This window comes from Perca fluviatilis, chromosome 11, assembly GCF_010015445.1.
Source record: "Perca fluviatilis chromosome 11, GENO_Pfluv_1.0, whole genome shotgun sequence".
Taxonomy (NCBI): domain Eukaryota; kingdom Metazoa; phylum Chordata; class Actinopteri; order Perciformes; family Percidae; genus Perca; species Perca fluviatilis.
In genome coordinates, this window is record NC_053122.1 from 12,854,527 (window position 1) to 12,872,027 (window position 17,501).

General features: G+C 39.4%; 1 protein-coding gene across 2 annotated transcripts; it reads left to right on the top strand.

Moving 5' to 3' along the window:
* The first annotated feature begins 575 nt into the window (after positions 1-575).
* On the top strand, positions 576-14,616 carry ctdsplb (CTD (carboxy-terminal domain, RNA polymerase II, polypeptide A) small phosphatase-like b). Of its 2 annotated transcripts, XM_039816347.1 has the most exons (8): positions 576-1,503; positions 8,679-8,836; positions 8,962-8,994; positions 9,735-9,836; positions 11,999-12,055; positions 12,606-12,698; positions 13,319-13,504; positions 13,842-14,616. In XM_039816347.1, exons 1-8 carry the CDS (start codon positions 1,428-1,430, stop codon positions 13,965-13,967), a joined length of 831 nt encoding a protein of 276 aa, XP_039672281.1. In that variant the 5' UTR covers positions 576-1,427; the 3' UTR covers positions 13,968-14,616. The 2 variants fall into 2 exon arrangements, with proteins under 2 accessions (XP_039672281.1, XP_039672282.1); XM_039816348.1 differs by lacking the exon at positions 8,962-8,994 and having other exon boundaries at positions 579-1,503.
* The last annotated feature ends 2,885 nt before the right edge of the window (positions 14,617-17,501 follow it).

Genomic DNA, 17,501 nt, shown 5'->3' on the forward strand with positions numbered 1-17,501 from the left:
GGACATACCTCTGGTGATCCTCCAGTCAAGAAATATAATGCATTAGACTTGAGAAGACATTCAAATAGCCTATGAAGAAAAAATAAACTGAAGAAAATCTCATCAGAATCTGATTTATTGGCCAAGTATACTTATATACACAATGAATTTGACTTATAGCCTGTATGTGGATATCAATCAAGCAATTAGCCTATAGGCCTACTTAAGTTTTTCATGAAGTGTTTTTTGTTTTACTATGTATCAGATCATAGGCTACCCATTATAAAGTCACAAAAATATAAGTAATCTGGTAATTTATTTCACTATAGTTTTCAGTCATATGTTTCCCACTATGAAGTGACTTCTCCCAATTTTATACTGCGACTGATGTGAGTGAATACAAATGCAGGGAGTTTATGCCTATTTATCATTATGAATGCAGGGAATCCTCGGAGCGTTTTCCTAATTTAGACACTAGGTGGCGCTCTCGACTAGTTAAAATTAGCCACAGACGGGGAAAGAACACACGACAAGGGTTTTGGATAAACGTCAACTATTTGCTTGGATTGTTAAACGGGCTGTTGTTTGCACGGGACCATGTTAAAGCAATAGCTAGGTTTCACCATATTACGCTAAACAATGTATCATGTTTGAATGTATTATTTTATGCTAATTATAAAGAGCTGTAATTTGTTGCGTGAGACCAACAGTAATTACAGAGGAAAAAAGGCTTGAGAAAGTCGCGTCCAGCCAGCTGCATGAGTTGAGCAATGTAGTGCGCCAAAGCTGCCTGCCTGAGAGAGGATCCATCACAGAAACAAACCCTCCCACTCCGAGTGCCCCCGCTCCTTCAGATGCAACTCAAAATACATAAAGCGTCCATGTTGCACAGGGAATGAAGGGTCAGCAGATATGAACAGTTTGCTTAAAAGTGTTAGCTAACTTTAACGCTCAACAACTTGCGTTCGCTAGCTACATGTTTTTGGACAAGAACAAATCTCCGACGGGCTTCCTAGTGTTTTTAACGTTGTACGGACACGGCCTCACATTTTGGATGATCGGAGCTTCACAGCTAACTCGCTAACCCAAGCTACCTGCTAACTTCAGCTAGTTAGCAATTCAACGTCGGTTGTTTTTGTGTGTGTGTTTTGTTTTTTTAGCCACAAACGCTGTCGCTGTTGCGCACAAAATATTTGTTTGCAGCAATGATTTTTTGCGGAGAGCCATAAATGACAGCCATTCACTGGCTTCCATTCACCACCGTGCTAGCTGGCTGGCTACCACTGCTGCTGCCACTACACTTCGCTTCGGACGGTTGCCTGCTGGCTTTGTGGGCTGGCTGGTCATCCTCCTCTTAAACAGCTAGCTAACAGTAGCTAGCACACGAAGCAAGCGCGCTAGTACGAATAACATTGTGGGAAACAAAAGCGGAATAACCACCCGTCTAAATGGACCACATGTCCATAATAACCCAAGTTTCCAACCCGAAGGAGGAGGAAATAATATCCTTTAACCAGGAAAAAGGTAGGAACATGTAACTAATGCTAACTGGCTAACTACTGCTCTCGTAGGTGAAGACACTGGTTGCCTGTTTGGTCATATAAAACCTGGACACAACTAGCGTTAGTTAACAAACTCTTAGTAAGCAACAAGTTGATCAAATATGTTGTGAACCCCAGTGATGCCAAGTCTTCGCTTCTAAATTTTTGTGTTTTGGCTTCGTAACTGGACAAAACATCTGATAGATGATTCACGCTATGAATCACGACCACAAGAAGCTAAACAGTTCATGGTGGTTTTGTCTGCCGGGTAGCACAAAGTTTTTTTTGGAATGAAGCAAACTTGCAGACAGAGGAGAACTATCTGCTGTCAGTAATGCTGCAAAATGTCTTGTGAATTAGCGCAGCCTTTTCTATAAGACATGAAACTTTGATGTGGCAAAGCCATCAGGGCTGTGGTCACCTCGTAGGATGCACAGATTTGCATTGCTATCAGTTTATTTGCTTTTGTCTATGTTGTAAACAGTGGAGCTGCCTTACCTCCGATGAAGACTATCATATGTATTTTCTGTGTTGTGTATTATCCACTACCACTTAAGGTGGTGTTTTTTCATTCTTATCTCCCTTTTAAAAAAAAATGATTCATTTCTTAGATACAATAGTTAAATATTTTCATTGGGGGCTCTCGATGTCATTACTCTTTATGTATTTCCCCACTCACACTTTAGCATGATCTGCAGTGGAGGTGGTCAAATCTCTTTCATGGGGCTACTCTCACGGGTCACCCAGGCCCATGGGACGTTATAGCGATATCAAATCTCAAACCTAACTTGTCATACACCATTAGTAATGTGAGAAGTTAAGTCTTTCAAGCACAATGCATTCTCCCCTGGAGGCACAAGTGTATACCTCTGTAACTACTATGGATTGTATGTGACTTGAACATAGTTGTGCGTCATTTGAAATGATCATTGCATGTATGTGTGAGTTATGGGAGAGTAAAGGCTAAAGGCAGGGATTGACCCACACAATATGAATGTATGGCAGAAAAAAATATGCAGATTCCACAGCAGTGATACACACCGACAGCTAGCTATTATGTCTCTGTTTATATTATAAAATTACAGTGATTTTGTTTAAAAGCTATCAGTATCAGAAAGTATTTTTAAGGGCCTGCTTGCATTTTATAAGTCACAATTTGTCCTGGAAAAAAATGATGGTGAAGTCATTTAGGGACACTGGGTATGAGTAGTGCTGAAATGATAAGTCAATTAGGTAGTTAGTTAATAGGAAAAATGAACTGCTAATGGTTCAAAATTGGATAAAAGGTTTAAGTAAGTGTTCCAGTAAAAATTACAGACAATGCGGCCTATGGCTTCATTAATTCATTTGTTTTTGCTCTCCTTTTGTTTCTTTGTAAATTGAGCTGTTGGTCAGAGAAAGTTAGCAAATGTAAGGTATTATTTTGGGCTTGTGATGTGTATTTGTCTTTATTTATAGGCTACACAATTCATTTTAAGAGTTTAATTGATTGTTTTATTTAGTAAGTAGTGTGGTGAACTAGTTATGTTCCTTTTGAGTTTAGTAAATGTTGTCAGTGCTAGTTAAGAACACACAGAAGGTCTTATAACTTTAATCTAGACCAAATATCAGTATTATTTTAAAATGTTTCTGTAATAACATCTAAATCAGAGACAACATGCCGCCTCCTTGTGAAGTTATGTCAATGCAATACTTTCATTCGGTTAGCATTTAGATCTCAAATTGTTTACCAACAGAGGAGTTTGAGCAGCACTACACACACTTACACACTGTGAATTCACTGTTGTGTGTTAAGCTGCTGCATGAGTGATGTTCATGCAGCAGCACTTAATAATGGCCTGAGTTGTCTTTTATACAGGACACAGTTGAGGATGAAGTAGAGCAGCGATAATGCAGTTTGTTTTCTGTCTATTCCATTTTCTCTTAAGGAATGAGTCACACAGAATTATTCCCTTTGGGCAAAGTCAAATATTACAACAATTATAGGAATACAGGGTTTTCCTACCATTATAAGGCTTAGTCTAGCACCTAAGCCGTTTTGGGTCACACCACCTAACCCGAATGAATGTAAAAATCAAAGCGGAGAGCATCTGCTCTAGCTTTTCCAACTTTTTGTACACAGATATGGTAATAATAATGGTTCAGATTATGTGAAATTGCATTTTTCTTTATTATTGAAAAACATAAAATTTTCTTGGGGGAGGACTGCCAACCCCCCTGCCAAATACGTGCACCTAAAGTCTTCCACAAATCTAGGAAAAATGCTGGAATAGTATGGCCATGTCCTTTCTTCCACTCGTTCTGGATATTTTTGAAAACAGGTTTGGTAATGAGGGGCACAGCTGTGATATGAAAGGGAATTTGAAAAGATCCAGAAAGGTTTTTTTGCATTAGTGGAATATTTGTATCCACTCTGTCACAACCAAAGTACACAGCAGGATTCTTAACTTTATTATATAGTCAACCAATGATTTGGCTGTCCCTTATCTATTGCATATCACTTAACATAAAGCTCTTCCCAGCAGCTGTCCTAGAGGAATTTGACAGGTAGTCTTCCATTGCTTGAACAGGCTCCAAACTGTCTGGACAAAAATTGACCACCTTTGCTCTCAGTGTTCCTCTACTGGCTGTCTTACAACATGTGCCTGCCTTTCACACTGGTTTGGCTGCCAAGCAGCAGCCTAAATATAGACTCGCTGCCCTGTTGGCCAGGGCACCACTGACCTCGAGGCCAAGTATAACTATGTGCAAAGATGTCAATGATCTTTTTTTTCATTCTAGTAGTCATACAAGGCTTTAGTTTGGATAAAAACAGCAGTTTCAAAAGAAGATAAGGGCTTGTTGGGATATTTAAGGGTGTTTATGAAGGGGTGTTTCAATTATTTAAAGTCGTCATTCCACTCAGACTTTTGCACTAGTACTTTAATGCATTATATATAAGATGAACAGGTGTCTTTTACATGATCCTTTCACCTTTATTATAAATACTCCTCATAATCATGGAATCCAAGAGGTTTCTGAGGATTGATTTATGCGGTGGTATTCGCTGAGCACTTCAGTTGTTCAATGACTGTCACTGTGGTTTCAACCAGACAGGTTTTGTAAAATTTCTACCATATTGAACTGAGATTCCCCTATTAGTAATGGTTAGACCTCATAAATATTAAATGTATTCAAGAGTTTGACTTGCTGCCAATTAAGTTCAACATGATTACTCAGTTGAAAGGAGCACAGATTCAGTGGGAATTCAACTTTAACTTCAAAAAAACAATGTACGGTGAAGTTGTTAAGATCCACCCAACACAGGTAAATCAGAGGAATGCTACATACTGCTGTATGTTTTCATTCCCCTCTGAAATCATAAAAAAAAATACATGTTTTTTAAACTAATGATTTGGCTATGTACCCTGGTATTTAACTACTTACTAGTAGTACTAACTAATTATTAAGGACATAAGATACAATATTACTAGAACAATATAGCTTACATGGGCAATATACAGATACATGTATTATTAAATGGCTTGTGGCCACTTTTTGATTATTACAAACACTGTCATATCAAGAATCATGAGTTTGAATCCACAGTTCAAATATATGCTGGTTAGGAAAAGTGGTCAGTAACTTTAAGTCCCCATATGTGTAAACCTGTGTGACTGCCTTCCAAGGTATACCTTGTTTCTGGGATAGGCACTTGTGCAGGATAAGCTAGTATAGAAAATGAATGGATGCCAGTATAGATCAGTTACTTTCCATCCATAGCCTACTTAAAAATACATTTTATTTTTGCATATTGTTTTCCATTCATATCCAATTTTGAAATGAATAACTTTTAATTAATGAGGGTGTTTCAAGTTTTAGTTGTAGTGTATGGTTAGTAAGTTAATCAGAAGACCCTCCAATCAATTTTGCAACATGGTTAGATCTTTTGTTTTTCTGGTGGTGGGACAAGCCTTTTGTTTACAGATTGATTGTGTATTGTGCTTTTTTAAATTCATTATAGCATCACAATGTTTGTTGAGGCAGAGATCCATTCCCGGTAGAAGTTAAGAGCTTATCACTCTGCAGAGGTGAGGCTGATAGCTGCTTGAGTTGTAGCCAGAGAGCACGTTCACAAACATTCCTCAAACTTGTGAACATGTTGTTTTGAGGTGATAAAAGTGTTTGCTTGTATCGCTGCCTCCGTCGACAACTGTTGCCTTGCATAGTCTGTAGATTATTGTATTCTGCTTGACGTGGCATTTTAAAAGCAAACGTTTTCCAAATTATCAATAAAACAGTCTTAGTGTCTTAATCATTTGGTCATGTGATATTGTCTCCCTTCTTCACACACCTTTTCGTAGTTTGCATATATGCATGTTTAACATTAACAGTGAGAGGCTTCACTCCATTTTTTTTCCTGTAGATTAAATGAGTAAAGGCTCTAGACCGGTTAGATTAGCACATTTTACTATTGGCTAATATGCATCTGGGAAGTTAATCCACTGAGAGACTTGTAGTAATATTTAGACAAATGCTTAATGCACTGCCCACTGTAGACCAAATACAAAGCTTTAAGATATCCCTGCACTGTGACATTAAAGTGCAAGCAGTGTGAGAGTGAGTTTAGCCAAAGCTATACAACGTGTTAACAATCGCAAACCCACCCATGAGTCTAGGACACAACATCGGCTTGATCGAGAGGTGGCTTTAATAAAAGAACTGAACTTTGACTTGTAACTTTATTAACTAAACCGAGTTTACCCTCTCATTATTGGATTACTACCGTGTGTGTGTGTGTGTGTGTGTGTGTGTGTGTGTGTGTGTGTGTGTGTGTGTGTGTGTGTGTGTGTGTGTGTGTGTGTGTGTGTGTGTGTGTGTGTGTGTGTGTGTGTGTGTGTGTGTGTGTGTGTGTGTGTGTGTGTGTGTGTGTGTGTGGCCCAGTTCTGTTCTGTGCATGACTCCGTAGTCCTTGGGTGTTTTCTGAGGGTCTTTGTGTAGGAATCAATACAACTGCAGCTTGTAGTGGTGAGTCACAGGAAGCTCACAACCGCCTGTCCCAGTTTTACAGTCCAAAAGAAAAGTCCAGTTTAATAAATAAAAAAAAAAAGTGGTGTGTGGTCATGATTAGGTTATTTTTTGATTTCAAACCTAAAAGCGTACTATGGCAGATATGATCAGCAAAACCTAGGGCATCATAGGGAACAATTTGGTTAATTACATTTGTCTAAAGAAATGTTAGTTGATTTTTGTGGTATTTGGTGGCTGTTGCAGTGTTGTGTAAAAGTTTGGTATTTTCCAGTGGGTTAAATGGTGGCCTTTATACTCTGGAAACATTGGGCAGTAGCAGGAATTTCTTATGCATCCTGTTTTAATCCTTTCTCTGTTAGCACATACAGTATGCTCCTTTTTTGTTTTGGACACTAAGAAGATGGGATAGGGATTTCTTTTTCTGGGCTTTTTTTATTAAAAAAGGGCTTTTTTTTTTTTTGACCCGCTTTTTTTTTTTTTTAAAAAAAACTTTTTTTTTTTTTTTTTACTTACATTGTATTTTGATGGACCTGGCCTGTTTTTTTTGGGCCCGGTTTTTTTTTTTTTCAAAAAAAAATTTTTTTTTTTTTCTTTTTTTTTTTTTTTTTTTTTTTTTAACCTTTTGGTTTAACAATAATATTATTAGTAATGGACAGATATAGTTTCAGTCGTACTACTCAATTGTCACTGCTTGACTGAGCATTACCATGTGTTTAGAGGTTTTAAGTTACCTTAAATAGTCACTGAAGTTTTTTTTTATGTTGTTTCCTTGTTGATGGATGCATATTGTACTTAAATTGTCTTGTGGTGATGGGTGAAGGAGCTTGTCCCCAATAAGATGTAGTCTAAATACCCAGCACGGCATTCCCTAGCTTTAAAGGCAGTAATTAATGTGACTGGAAGCCAGTGATAGAGGGAATTGACAGAGAGCTCGGGGAAGGCAAAGTTTCATGTAGCCGTGACATGCTGTTACTCTGTCAGTGTGTGATACCTTTTCTGCACCGATGTGTATTTATAGCTGTGGAATATAGAATTTTCATAACCTTCTTAAAACAATAGTGTGGTAACTCCACGTTATGCCCTTGCTTGCATGATATAAGGCTCTGGCTGCTTTTTTGCCTCAAGAAGATACTATGGTATGTATGAAATGTTTTGTTGGAAAAACACTTGGCAAAGCTGCATTGTTGGAAAAATAGTTCTGGTATTTGTAAGGGTTGTCTAAAGTTTGTTGTCCTTACTTCTATATTGTGTACTAGTCATTTGATGTATTTTCTTCTGGCAGAGTGTTTCCTATGACAAATGTCTGTTGGATATTTGTTTAAGGTCAGGAGCACAGAGTGGCACAATATCAAGATGCCAAAAGACATGACATAATGCTATTTACTCTTCGCTGGTCTTCAGTTGCAAAAGCATTCTGGTTGTTTGAGCCGAGGGGTGAGCGGGTGAGGGGGGGCTAATGGGTGGAGAGGAATGCAGCCTTGTATAGGCTCTGCGGGGTATGTGGGCCTCCCACCTCCTCCCTCCCCTAGTTTCTTGTGCATGTCCAGGCTGCTTCAGTCACTCACCTGCCAGCTGAAACATGGGAGGGAAATGTAAGCAAGCTTTCGAAATGGCGACTCCTAGGCCAATCAGGTGAAGGGATCCACGGCAGGGGAAAAAGGAGCAGGGAGGAGCATGTAGCTTCCAACTTGTCACTATTAATAAAAGCTCGGTGTCTGATTTAGGCCCTGGTCCGTAGTCCTGGAATGAGAGACAATTTGCAATCGGAGCAGAGCCCGCTCTGAACTGTTGCTGTATGCGACTGACAAAGTCACCCGGCGAGCCAAGTTATTTTCTGATCAGTGGTTTTGCCAGGCCCGGTCAACAAAACCAGCGCTAATGTCATTTAATCACACTGTCAAGGTCTCACCTATTGTTGTGATTCAGTAAAGCTCACACCACTGTGGTCACTTAAGAGGATATTGTAATGAACATACTGTCTAACAGTTTGTTCCCAGTTATTCCAGCAGCATCCACAGCTCAGCATGCAAATAGCCAACATGTGATGCTTCCCAGCTTCAGCCTGCTCCATTTTTATGATTGAACAATCGATTTGCATATCCACTTATTCACCCTCCGCTCTCCCACTCCCTCCTGTTGTTTTGACAGCGTCCCAGTCGAACAGCAGCCTAAAGAAGCAGAGGAGCCGGAGCATCTTCAGCACATTATTCTGCTGCTTCCGCAACTACAATGTGGACCCTCCAGCCACCAACACCAACACCAGCTCCCTGCCTCCACCTGTTGAGGAGAACGGATCGCCTCCCAAGGTGGGCTGCTGCTGTTTGCTGTATACTTTCTTTATCTTTGTGGACCTTTTCTTTGTTTCTTTTTTTTGTCTTTCCACCCCTCACCCTGTTTTTGTATGTGTGTGTCTATCTCTCCTGTGTTGTAGTGTGACCAGGTCGAGGTCATCCCTATCCCTAGTGTATGTATTGCCTTTTCTTCTTTTCCCTTGCATGCAGGCTGAGTGGGCTGGTGCTGGCACATCCTCTCTGTGTGGGCTCCAGTGTTCCTCAGAGAGCTTTTGCTCTGCTAGCGTACTGCGGTTCATTTTCAGCCGATCTGGCTGTGCAGAAGGTGTACTGTATGTGGCATATGCACCTATGGGTTTAAATGGTGCCTCTGTGCCTGGTCTGCATGAGTGACACTTGGTGGTTTGTATGCTTTCAGAAATACTGTGACACTAACTGTCAAATAAGTGCAAAACTGTTTCTATTAATCGCCTCAGGTGCTTCAATAAAAGAAGTATTGACATTTTTAAACACAAGGTTTTAGTGATTTTCAATGCACCTAAAAGCAGCTAACCTTTGCATGACCTTTTGTTTTATTTAATCTCCACTGATAAAAAAACAGATTAAAAAACTCAAGGGGATTTAAGACCGCATTGCTTCCTCTGATTAGGTGGCTGTAGCAGGGGGATATCAGGTGTTGAAGAATCCCACAGGGTGTCATTTTGAAGCGATGGGTCCAGTAAATGCATCATTTTAGACATGGCTTTATCTCAGCTGCATTGAGATGCTCTTCCTAACATTGTGTTGGCTCTCTGCTCAGCCTTAATGCATTCATTTATGCAAAGCACATGTCTTCTGTCACTCTCTCGCTGTCTTTCTTACTGATACTGTCACTCCATACATCTGAAATGATATGCCTTGTCTTCCCCCACAGCCACCAGCCAAATACCTTCTACCAGAGATGATAATATCTGACTATGGCAAAAAGTGTGTGGTGATTGACTTGGATGAAACACTCGTCCACAGCTCATTCAAGGTAAGAAGAGGCTAAAGCTCAAAAAGAGGTTTATTGTTGATGTGCACAGTTCTGCAATTGTCAGTGTGTGACTGTGAGCTGGCTAAGGCCTTCATCTTCAAAATGACCATTTGTATATCAATTACTCACAGAGAGTTGCCTTAAATTGATGAAGAAAACGTTATTGTTACATGCCTCCACGGTGAACGGAGAAAAGTCTTGCTGCATTGAAGAAATGGGGGACAGCCTTGAACAACAATATGAAAACATCTGTTTACAAACTCATAGAGTATAATCCAAGTACTTCCCAAAAACATGCGTTGTCGCTAAACATGACTGTTTACAACACTTCCGCATAATCAGTCTCCCGCTTGCAATCCCACTACTCGGACTCGCGCGGATAATTAGTGCGCATGCGCAAGCTAGTGTTGTAAACAGTCATGCAAGGCATGTGAGAGTTTGTAAATGGATGTTTTGATATAGTTTTGCGGTGTAAACGTGGACCGCTGTGACTTCAGTGCATCAAGACTTTTCTCCATTTATTTATTTTTTTCTTCCATTCACCGTGGAAGCATGCGACAATAACAGTTTTCTTCATGAATTCAAGGCAACGCTCGTTGAGTAATTGATATACAAATGTCATTTTGAGGGTGAACTATTCCTTTATTAAATTTGTCAATTGAAGAAAAAAACAACTTAACTTTCACTACTCATTGCTACTACTGAATTTTATTTGAGCATTTACCAACATCATTGTAAAGCATACTGTGTATATGCCTCGCAATGAGAGTAATGCATATATTCTATCTGACGTTATCTCTGTCTTTATGTTCAAAAGTCAGCCAATAACCTGCAGGAAGTCAAAGCTGTGTTGAATCCTATAAAACACTGTGTAAACAAAGCCATGAGAGGAGCAGGTGCTGGATATGCTACAGGATGTGCTGTAGTCAGAACAGGGACAATGTTACAGTCCTGATTGCATTTAAAATAAAAGCAGGGTGGTAATTGGAAAGTCTGAAGGCCTGCTGATGTTGAAAACTATATATATATATATATATATATATATATATATATATTAGGGCTGTGAAAATAACGCGTTAATTTCGATTAAACGTGTTAAAAAAAATAACGCAGATTAATCCATTCCATATTGACGTTTGACCCGGAGCCATTCTAGCCACTATTCGACTGTAAAATGAAGGAGGGAGACGAGAATGTGCTGCCTGGATCATTGATTGGAACATTTAGCTACTTGTTACTTCTTCCTGCCAACCCTGGCTACCAAAATCTGGTGCCACTGATATGTCTGCTCTTCTCTCTGATGCTCTGAAACGGACGATACAGGCAACACAAACACCGCTGCACGTGACGCTAGTTAACACTATACTCGACAGCAGCTAACGTTAGCCTACCGCTAGCTAGTAGCTGGATTAAACACTGTTAAAATGCTGACAGCTAACGCTAAACGGTGTAAAGTTTGACTGTGTTTTACTGTAGAGGATTCTACATGTAACAATCTGCTAGCCTGACAAGCCAGCTGCCACTAGGGTGCGTCTAGATTTCTAGGCTAACAATCCGCAGCTGCCTTCGGAAAAACAACACAGACGGTGCGTTCGTTGAAACTGGTAAACTACAGCCTCGTGGTGCATTTGAAGTTATTGTAAATGTCCTTTTCCCATATGGTGGTTGTTTTTGTCGTTCAACAGCAATTTACTAGTGAAATAAGTTATTGTTATTGTTATAGATTATTATGTGAGCTCACTAGATGGCGCTCTCTGTTCAAAGAAAAAGGTTAAAGGAATGGCATTTCAGTGTGTTTTCAACCCTTTGTTGAACAGCGAGCGCCATCTAGTGAGCTCACAAAATAAAGACAGTGGTTCGCGAAGCTTCATTTGACTTGATCACTACCCATCCTGTCTCTGTCCAGTTCCTGTCTGAGAGCCATCACCTCGTTACCTGTTAAGTTAGATTAATAGGGATGTTGCAGAAGGAAGGAGGACAACGAGGACTATTTGTTTTTTGCAAAAAAAGAGTCTTGGATTATTTTCTTGTTCCTTCCAGAGATTTTACAAATCTGTGAATTGCAAAGTTTTAGTGTTCCTAGCAGGACCTCTGCTGATCAGTTGTGGTACTACACCAACCGTTTGAATGACACTGATATGCTGTTTTGTTTCTTTTCACAGCCCATCAGCAATGCAGATTTTATTGTTCCCGTGGAGATCGATGGTACCGTTCATCAGGTATTGCACACACACACACACACACACACACACACACACACACACACACACACACACACACACACACACACACACACACACACACACACACAATACAAATAAATATTTAGGGAATTATACCTTTTTTATTAGGGGGTCGAGTTCCATGTTGTTCCTATGTGAAGATCCTGAAGAGACTGGCTGTGATCCAGTTCAAGTAATCCAGGATAGGCTGTGTGTTTCCTGCTTGGCCTATTCATGATTACTTGCACTGGGTGGCAGCCGCTGGGCAAACTCTGTGTGAAAATCTTTTCGTCTTTTAGAGAGAGAGACGCCAAGCTGAAGATTTTTGATAATGCAAGAAATGAGTAGCAGGCATTTTTCTGTAGCAATCGTCAAAACATGTAACATCATACTGTCTTAATACTGCTATAAATCCCACTATGAAGGTTAGGGTTAATTGCGCTCCTCTCATATTTAATCATTTCAGCGGTGCGTTTGTTTGACACTCGTGTTACACCATGCATGTTGTTTTTCTCTGACCTGGCCTAAAATCTGGTGTGTCTCACAGGTGTATGTGCTGAAACGACCGCACGTGGATGAGTTTCTTCAAAAGATGGGAGAGCTGTTTGAATGTGTGCTCTTTACAGCAAGTCTTGCCAAGGTGTGTTTAGACCCAGATGTGTTTTCTGTGCTCATAATGTCTTTTGGTTTAAAAACAAAAAAAAAAAAAAAACAAAGCCATAGAACAACATTTTCTATTTCCTTGTTCTGGTAATATCCATCTGCTCTTGCTCTCTGAATTTTCACACGTCCTCTGCTTCACTCTCCACCTGTGTCTTTTGCATCTTAGCCAATAATGCATTGGTAAGTTTAATGAATGAGTCAGAGAAATAGCCGTGTTATCAAAGGCCTGATGTTTCTGTAGTATCAGATGTTCGTCGTGCTGAGTTATAAGCTAGGTGTAAGTAGTGCTAGTTTCATAGAGTAGCATTTCCTGAGGCATCTTTCCTGTCAGGTAAACACAACTTTGAAGGATGACCGGCTTTGCTTCCTTTTGGAATATAACTGTAGCATTTGCAAGTTATTCTGTCAGCACTCTAGTTGAGGTATATGACCACAAAGATGTGTGTAACAATGTGTTTTCACAACATGCAATTTTATTTATTATTTGAATTTTCCGTAGTTGTATTGCAGTTAAATGTGCATGTCATTTTATTATTGTTATTTAATTTTTTTTACAGCAGTGTAACATGTTGTGCTGTGTTTGTTTGGCTTGGGCAGTATGCAGACCCTGTGGCAGACCTGCTGGACCAGTGGGGCGTGTTTCGAGAGCGACTTTTTAGAGAATCCTGCGTTTTTCACAGAGGGAACTATGTCAAAGACCTGAGCCGGCTGGGACGAGAGCTCAGCAACGTCATCATTGTTGACAATTCACCTGCCTCTTATATTTTCCACCCAGAAAATGCTGTGAGTTCCTAAACCACTCATTTATTTTTCACAGTCATGCGCTACTTCTGTTATATAATTTGCCTTGCCGAGGAGTCAAAGGCACCCATTGTTTGCTACCTTGATATAGTCCATTATCTTAAAAGAGCAGTGTTTTTTGTTTTTGTTTTTTTTATAAGCAGTGAGGTGGCAGATTGCCAAGTTACTTTGAGATCCGGTCGCTTTAAAAAGAAAGAAGTTGTTTGGGGTTCAGTTGCTATGTTGGAGTATGGTGGTTATCTTGTCGATAAAGTCTTAGTTGGTATTAAACTAAAATCTCACTGCAGGTGTTATTTTTTATTTTTTCCTGTCTCCCAAGGTCCCTGTCCAATCCTGGTTTGATGATATGAATGACACAGAGCTCCTGGATCTGCTGCCTTTCTTTGAGGGACTCAGCAAAGAAGAAGAGGTTTATGGAGTCCTGCAGAATCTAAGAGGCAGGTAACAGGACACACCGTAGCGCCTCTGCTCTCCATCCTCCTCCTCCTCTGTCCACCATTTCTACAACCGCATCTCTCAGACTCAGGCAGATCCTCCGACATGCGCCCCTCTTGTCTCTGCCCCAAGGGGACGCCTTGGAGTCTCACTGTGGAAACCTTCACGTAACCCGTCTCTGCTCTCATCTCCTGGCGACAAACCCTCAATATCCCAAGAGCACTGTGTTTCACAAAAACCACACCAGAAAGTGTACAAGAGCGTCCTAAGTTGATAATATTGGGGACAAAATGCTAAGAGGAATGAACTCTGGTCTTTACAATTTTACTATTCGGTGAAGTGCTTATTTTAAAACCAAAAAAAACATCAACAACGTTTTGTCTGACATTTCTTTTGTGGTACCACACAAAAGTCTGAAAAGATTTTGTCCTCGTATTGTTGCTATGCAGGCAGTTTCTGGTAGTAGAAAGGACTGTGATTCTCTTTTCTTACTGGATGAAGTGCCTTGTGTGTATGTTGTTTATATCGGGAGATATTTTTTACATGGCATATTTCCAGAGTACTTAGTCTTTTCACACAATATGCTTTAAAGTGGACACAGAAGTATCTTGATATAAATTTGTTTTAGTTTTTTTATTATCAAACGCTGGGCAAAAGTCTCCGTAGTATTCTTTTTTTTTTTTTCTTTCTCCTGGTATGCTTGTGCCATTATATAGATGTGACTTTGTTTCTTTCTGCTTTCATTATATGTAGACATAGTTAATTTGTTTAAGGCAAAGGAGTACGTTTGCAATTGTGAACCTTTCGCCCCACCTGCAAGTACAGTAGTTCTTTGCGTTTGATAGTTTAATCTGAAAGCTTAGGTAAATTGTGCCATTTATTTTCTGTCTCTGTTCCCCTTTATCTCATTTTATTATTTGCCAAATAAGAAAACAAAGGTTTTACAGGCTTCATATCTTCAACAGGGCTTCAGCGAGAACTGTTAAACCATTAGTAGTAAGTATAGCATTCTAGGTTTTATTCTTTTGACAAATAGTTGTCTTATACATTTGTATGTTTTTACTGTTATGACGTCCTTGTTTTTCATGTCGTGCTTTTATCATATGGCTAGCTTTCAGCCCACATTTTTTTCTTTTCTCTTTTTTTTGGGCACACACAAGTGGTGCAGATTCTCCCTTAGGGGTTGATCTTTGTCTTTATAATTGTACACAGTCTCAAAGGTATCCCTTTTTGTTGTTTTCAAATGGTCTGGGATCTTACAGTAAATGGGTCGAGTGCCATGTTTTTATTTGTTCACAAGGTTAGTGTCTTTATGGAATATAGGATAGTGTCAGATCGAGTCCGGACAGTGTTAAAGTCCCACCATTCTCTCCTGATTTACATACGAGGATGGCCTGGTCTCAACCAGCCGTGGTGTAAAACCAGTGGAGACTGTGTGTGGTGTTTACCTTCCCCGACTCTTTTCTAACTACTCTTCACCTCAGTGCCTACGTTTGAGAGGAGCCACGCAACCCGAATGCTGCAACATTAGTTACCATGGCAATAACCTTTTTCGGGGGGAGTTTCCATTCCAAGTGTTTGGTGTGGGTGTCTAGAGCACTTGACAGGCTAGCCGGTAGAGGTTTGGTTGACACTAAAGGCTGGCCTGGTTTATCACAATGACTTTCAGTGTTCACGATAGAATCCATTTTTCACATTATTTGATCCGAAAACTGGATAAACTCACATAATTTAGTCCTTCAGTCATTTTAAGAATAAAATATAATTACTAAAAAAAAATGAAACTCAAAAGGAAAATACTTAAACAACTTTAATGTTGCTTGGTCTATTTCAACAACAACAGCCAAATGATCTTGTATAGTGCACTCACTGCATTGCCATAGTTATCATGCTTTTGTTGAAAAGAAAGTTTAAAAAGAAGAAAAAAAAGGAAGCCTTCCAAACCTACAGATGGGTACTCAGTCGTGGCTCATCCAGACAGCCTCCAAATGTTAGGGGCCAGCTCTAAATGGAACACTACTGGGGCACTGCAAAAGGACTGTGAAGAACCTCATCGTGGCATTGATGCCTTACTGCCTGTGGAGGCCCAAAGCAATGTTTCTTCATTAATTCCAAGGTTACATCTACACGTTTTTAGCATTGTGTCATTAGTACTTTCTTATGGAGTGTGATATATGGCCAGGAATTAACATTATGAAACAATGAAATGAAGCAATGAAGCATGGAAAAAAAAAAAAGCTGTGATGCCATCAAGGGATTGTACGCTCCAACAAACCTCATTTGCTTTATTGCTTGGTTTATGGGCCATGATGTTACATTAAAACGACCTACACTACTTTATAATTTCCAACATTTTTTTTTTTTTTTTTCAAGTTGAAAGGCTGCTGCTCCTACAGGCGTATTGAAATATTTTCTTTCTTTCTTTTGCATAAGCATTTGTGTTGGCGGTGAGTGTTCAGCTCACGATGATGGTTTCAGCTATGTCCTTTTTATAAAAAGCGTTTGGTCGACTCTTCTCAACCTCTCAATGATTACCTTTCTCTGAAAATGTTTGTATCATTGTGATATTTTTCTACTTACCTTTTGTCAGTATTTGGTTTGAAAAGTTGCATATTACCCCATTGTATCCAGCTTTTTTTTTTTTTTTTTCCTCTCCCTTCCTTTCAGATCTTGCCTTTTGGTAAGAATTCTCAGTCAGGTTGTGTCTTTCCTATCAGGGGATGTGCGTGTGTGTGCGTGTGTGTGTGTGTGTATGTGTATGTGTGCGTGCTGGGGCATCTTGTTTGCTTCCTTCCAGTTTTTCTTTGTGTATCACCTCACTAATAATCACACATTCATCATTTTGTATTGATTCAGCACCAAAGTTCTACAACACTTCAGTTCAAGTCACTGTTTTTTTTTGGTGAGGTTATTTACTTTTTCTCTTCTTTTAAAAGCAAAACAAAAACTTGTCCATTCTTGTTGTCTTACTTTAAAGTGTTGGCAGAATGTTGTCATCCTGAGCATCAGTTTTCTTTCTTTCCATAATAAAATGCTTAATTGAAACAATTTTGTCATGGCTATTTTTTTTTTGTTTTATTCAAATGATAAAGATGCCAAAGATTTAAAAAAAATCACTTCAAATTGATGTGGTTGAAGTTTTTACTGTCTGTACCTGATGTGGTCTGATAACTCAAAGTCATGAGAGAGAATGTTACTGTGTTTGGTCAGAGTAAGTTCACTGTAAAATAATCTTATTTTGCCTTTTAATTTCCTTCCAGCCACATCACAATAAAGCACACTTCTATGCAGAATTGTCTTCTGTCGGCAGACTGATGAGAAATAAATGAGCTGGCAGTAGTGGTTAGAACAAGATTCTCTTACAAAAATGGCAGTATGTTTTTTTTCCCTTTTTTGGGCCACTTAAAGGTCCCATATTATGCAAATTTTCAGGGTCATATTGGTATTTTGGGTTTCTACTAGAACATGTTGACATGCTTCAATGTTAATTAAAATGTTTTTTCTTCATACGGTCTGCCTGAATATACCTGTATTCACCCTCTTT

Excerpts from the sequence above, each read along its gene's own strand:
- ctdsplb (XM_039816347.1), top strand. The coding sequence starts at position 1,428 with ATGGACCACATGTCCATAATAACCCAAGTTTCCAACCCGAAGGAGGAG. Across the intron at positions 12,056-12,605 it reads TCGATGGTACCGTTCATCAG|GTGTATGTGCTGAAACGACC; the intron begins GTATTGCACACA and ends TGTGTCTCACAG. Across the intron at positions 13,505-13,841 it reads TTTTCCACCCAGAAAATGCT|GTCCCTGTCCAATCCTGGTT; the intron begins GTGAGTTCCTAA and ends CTGTCTCCCAAG.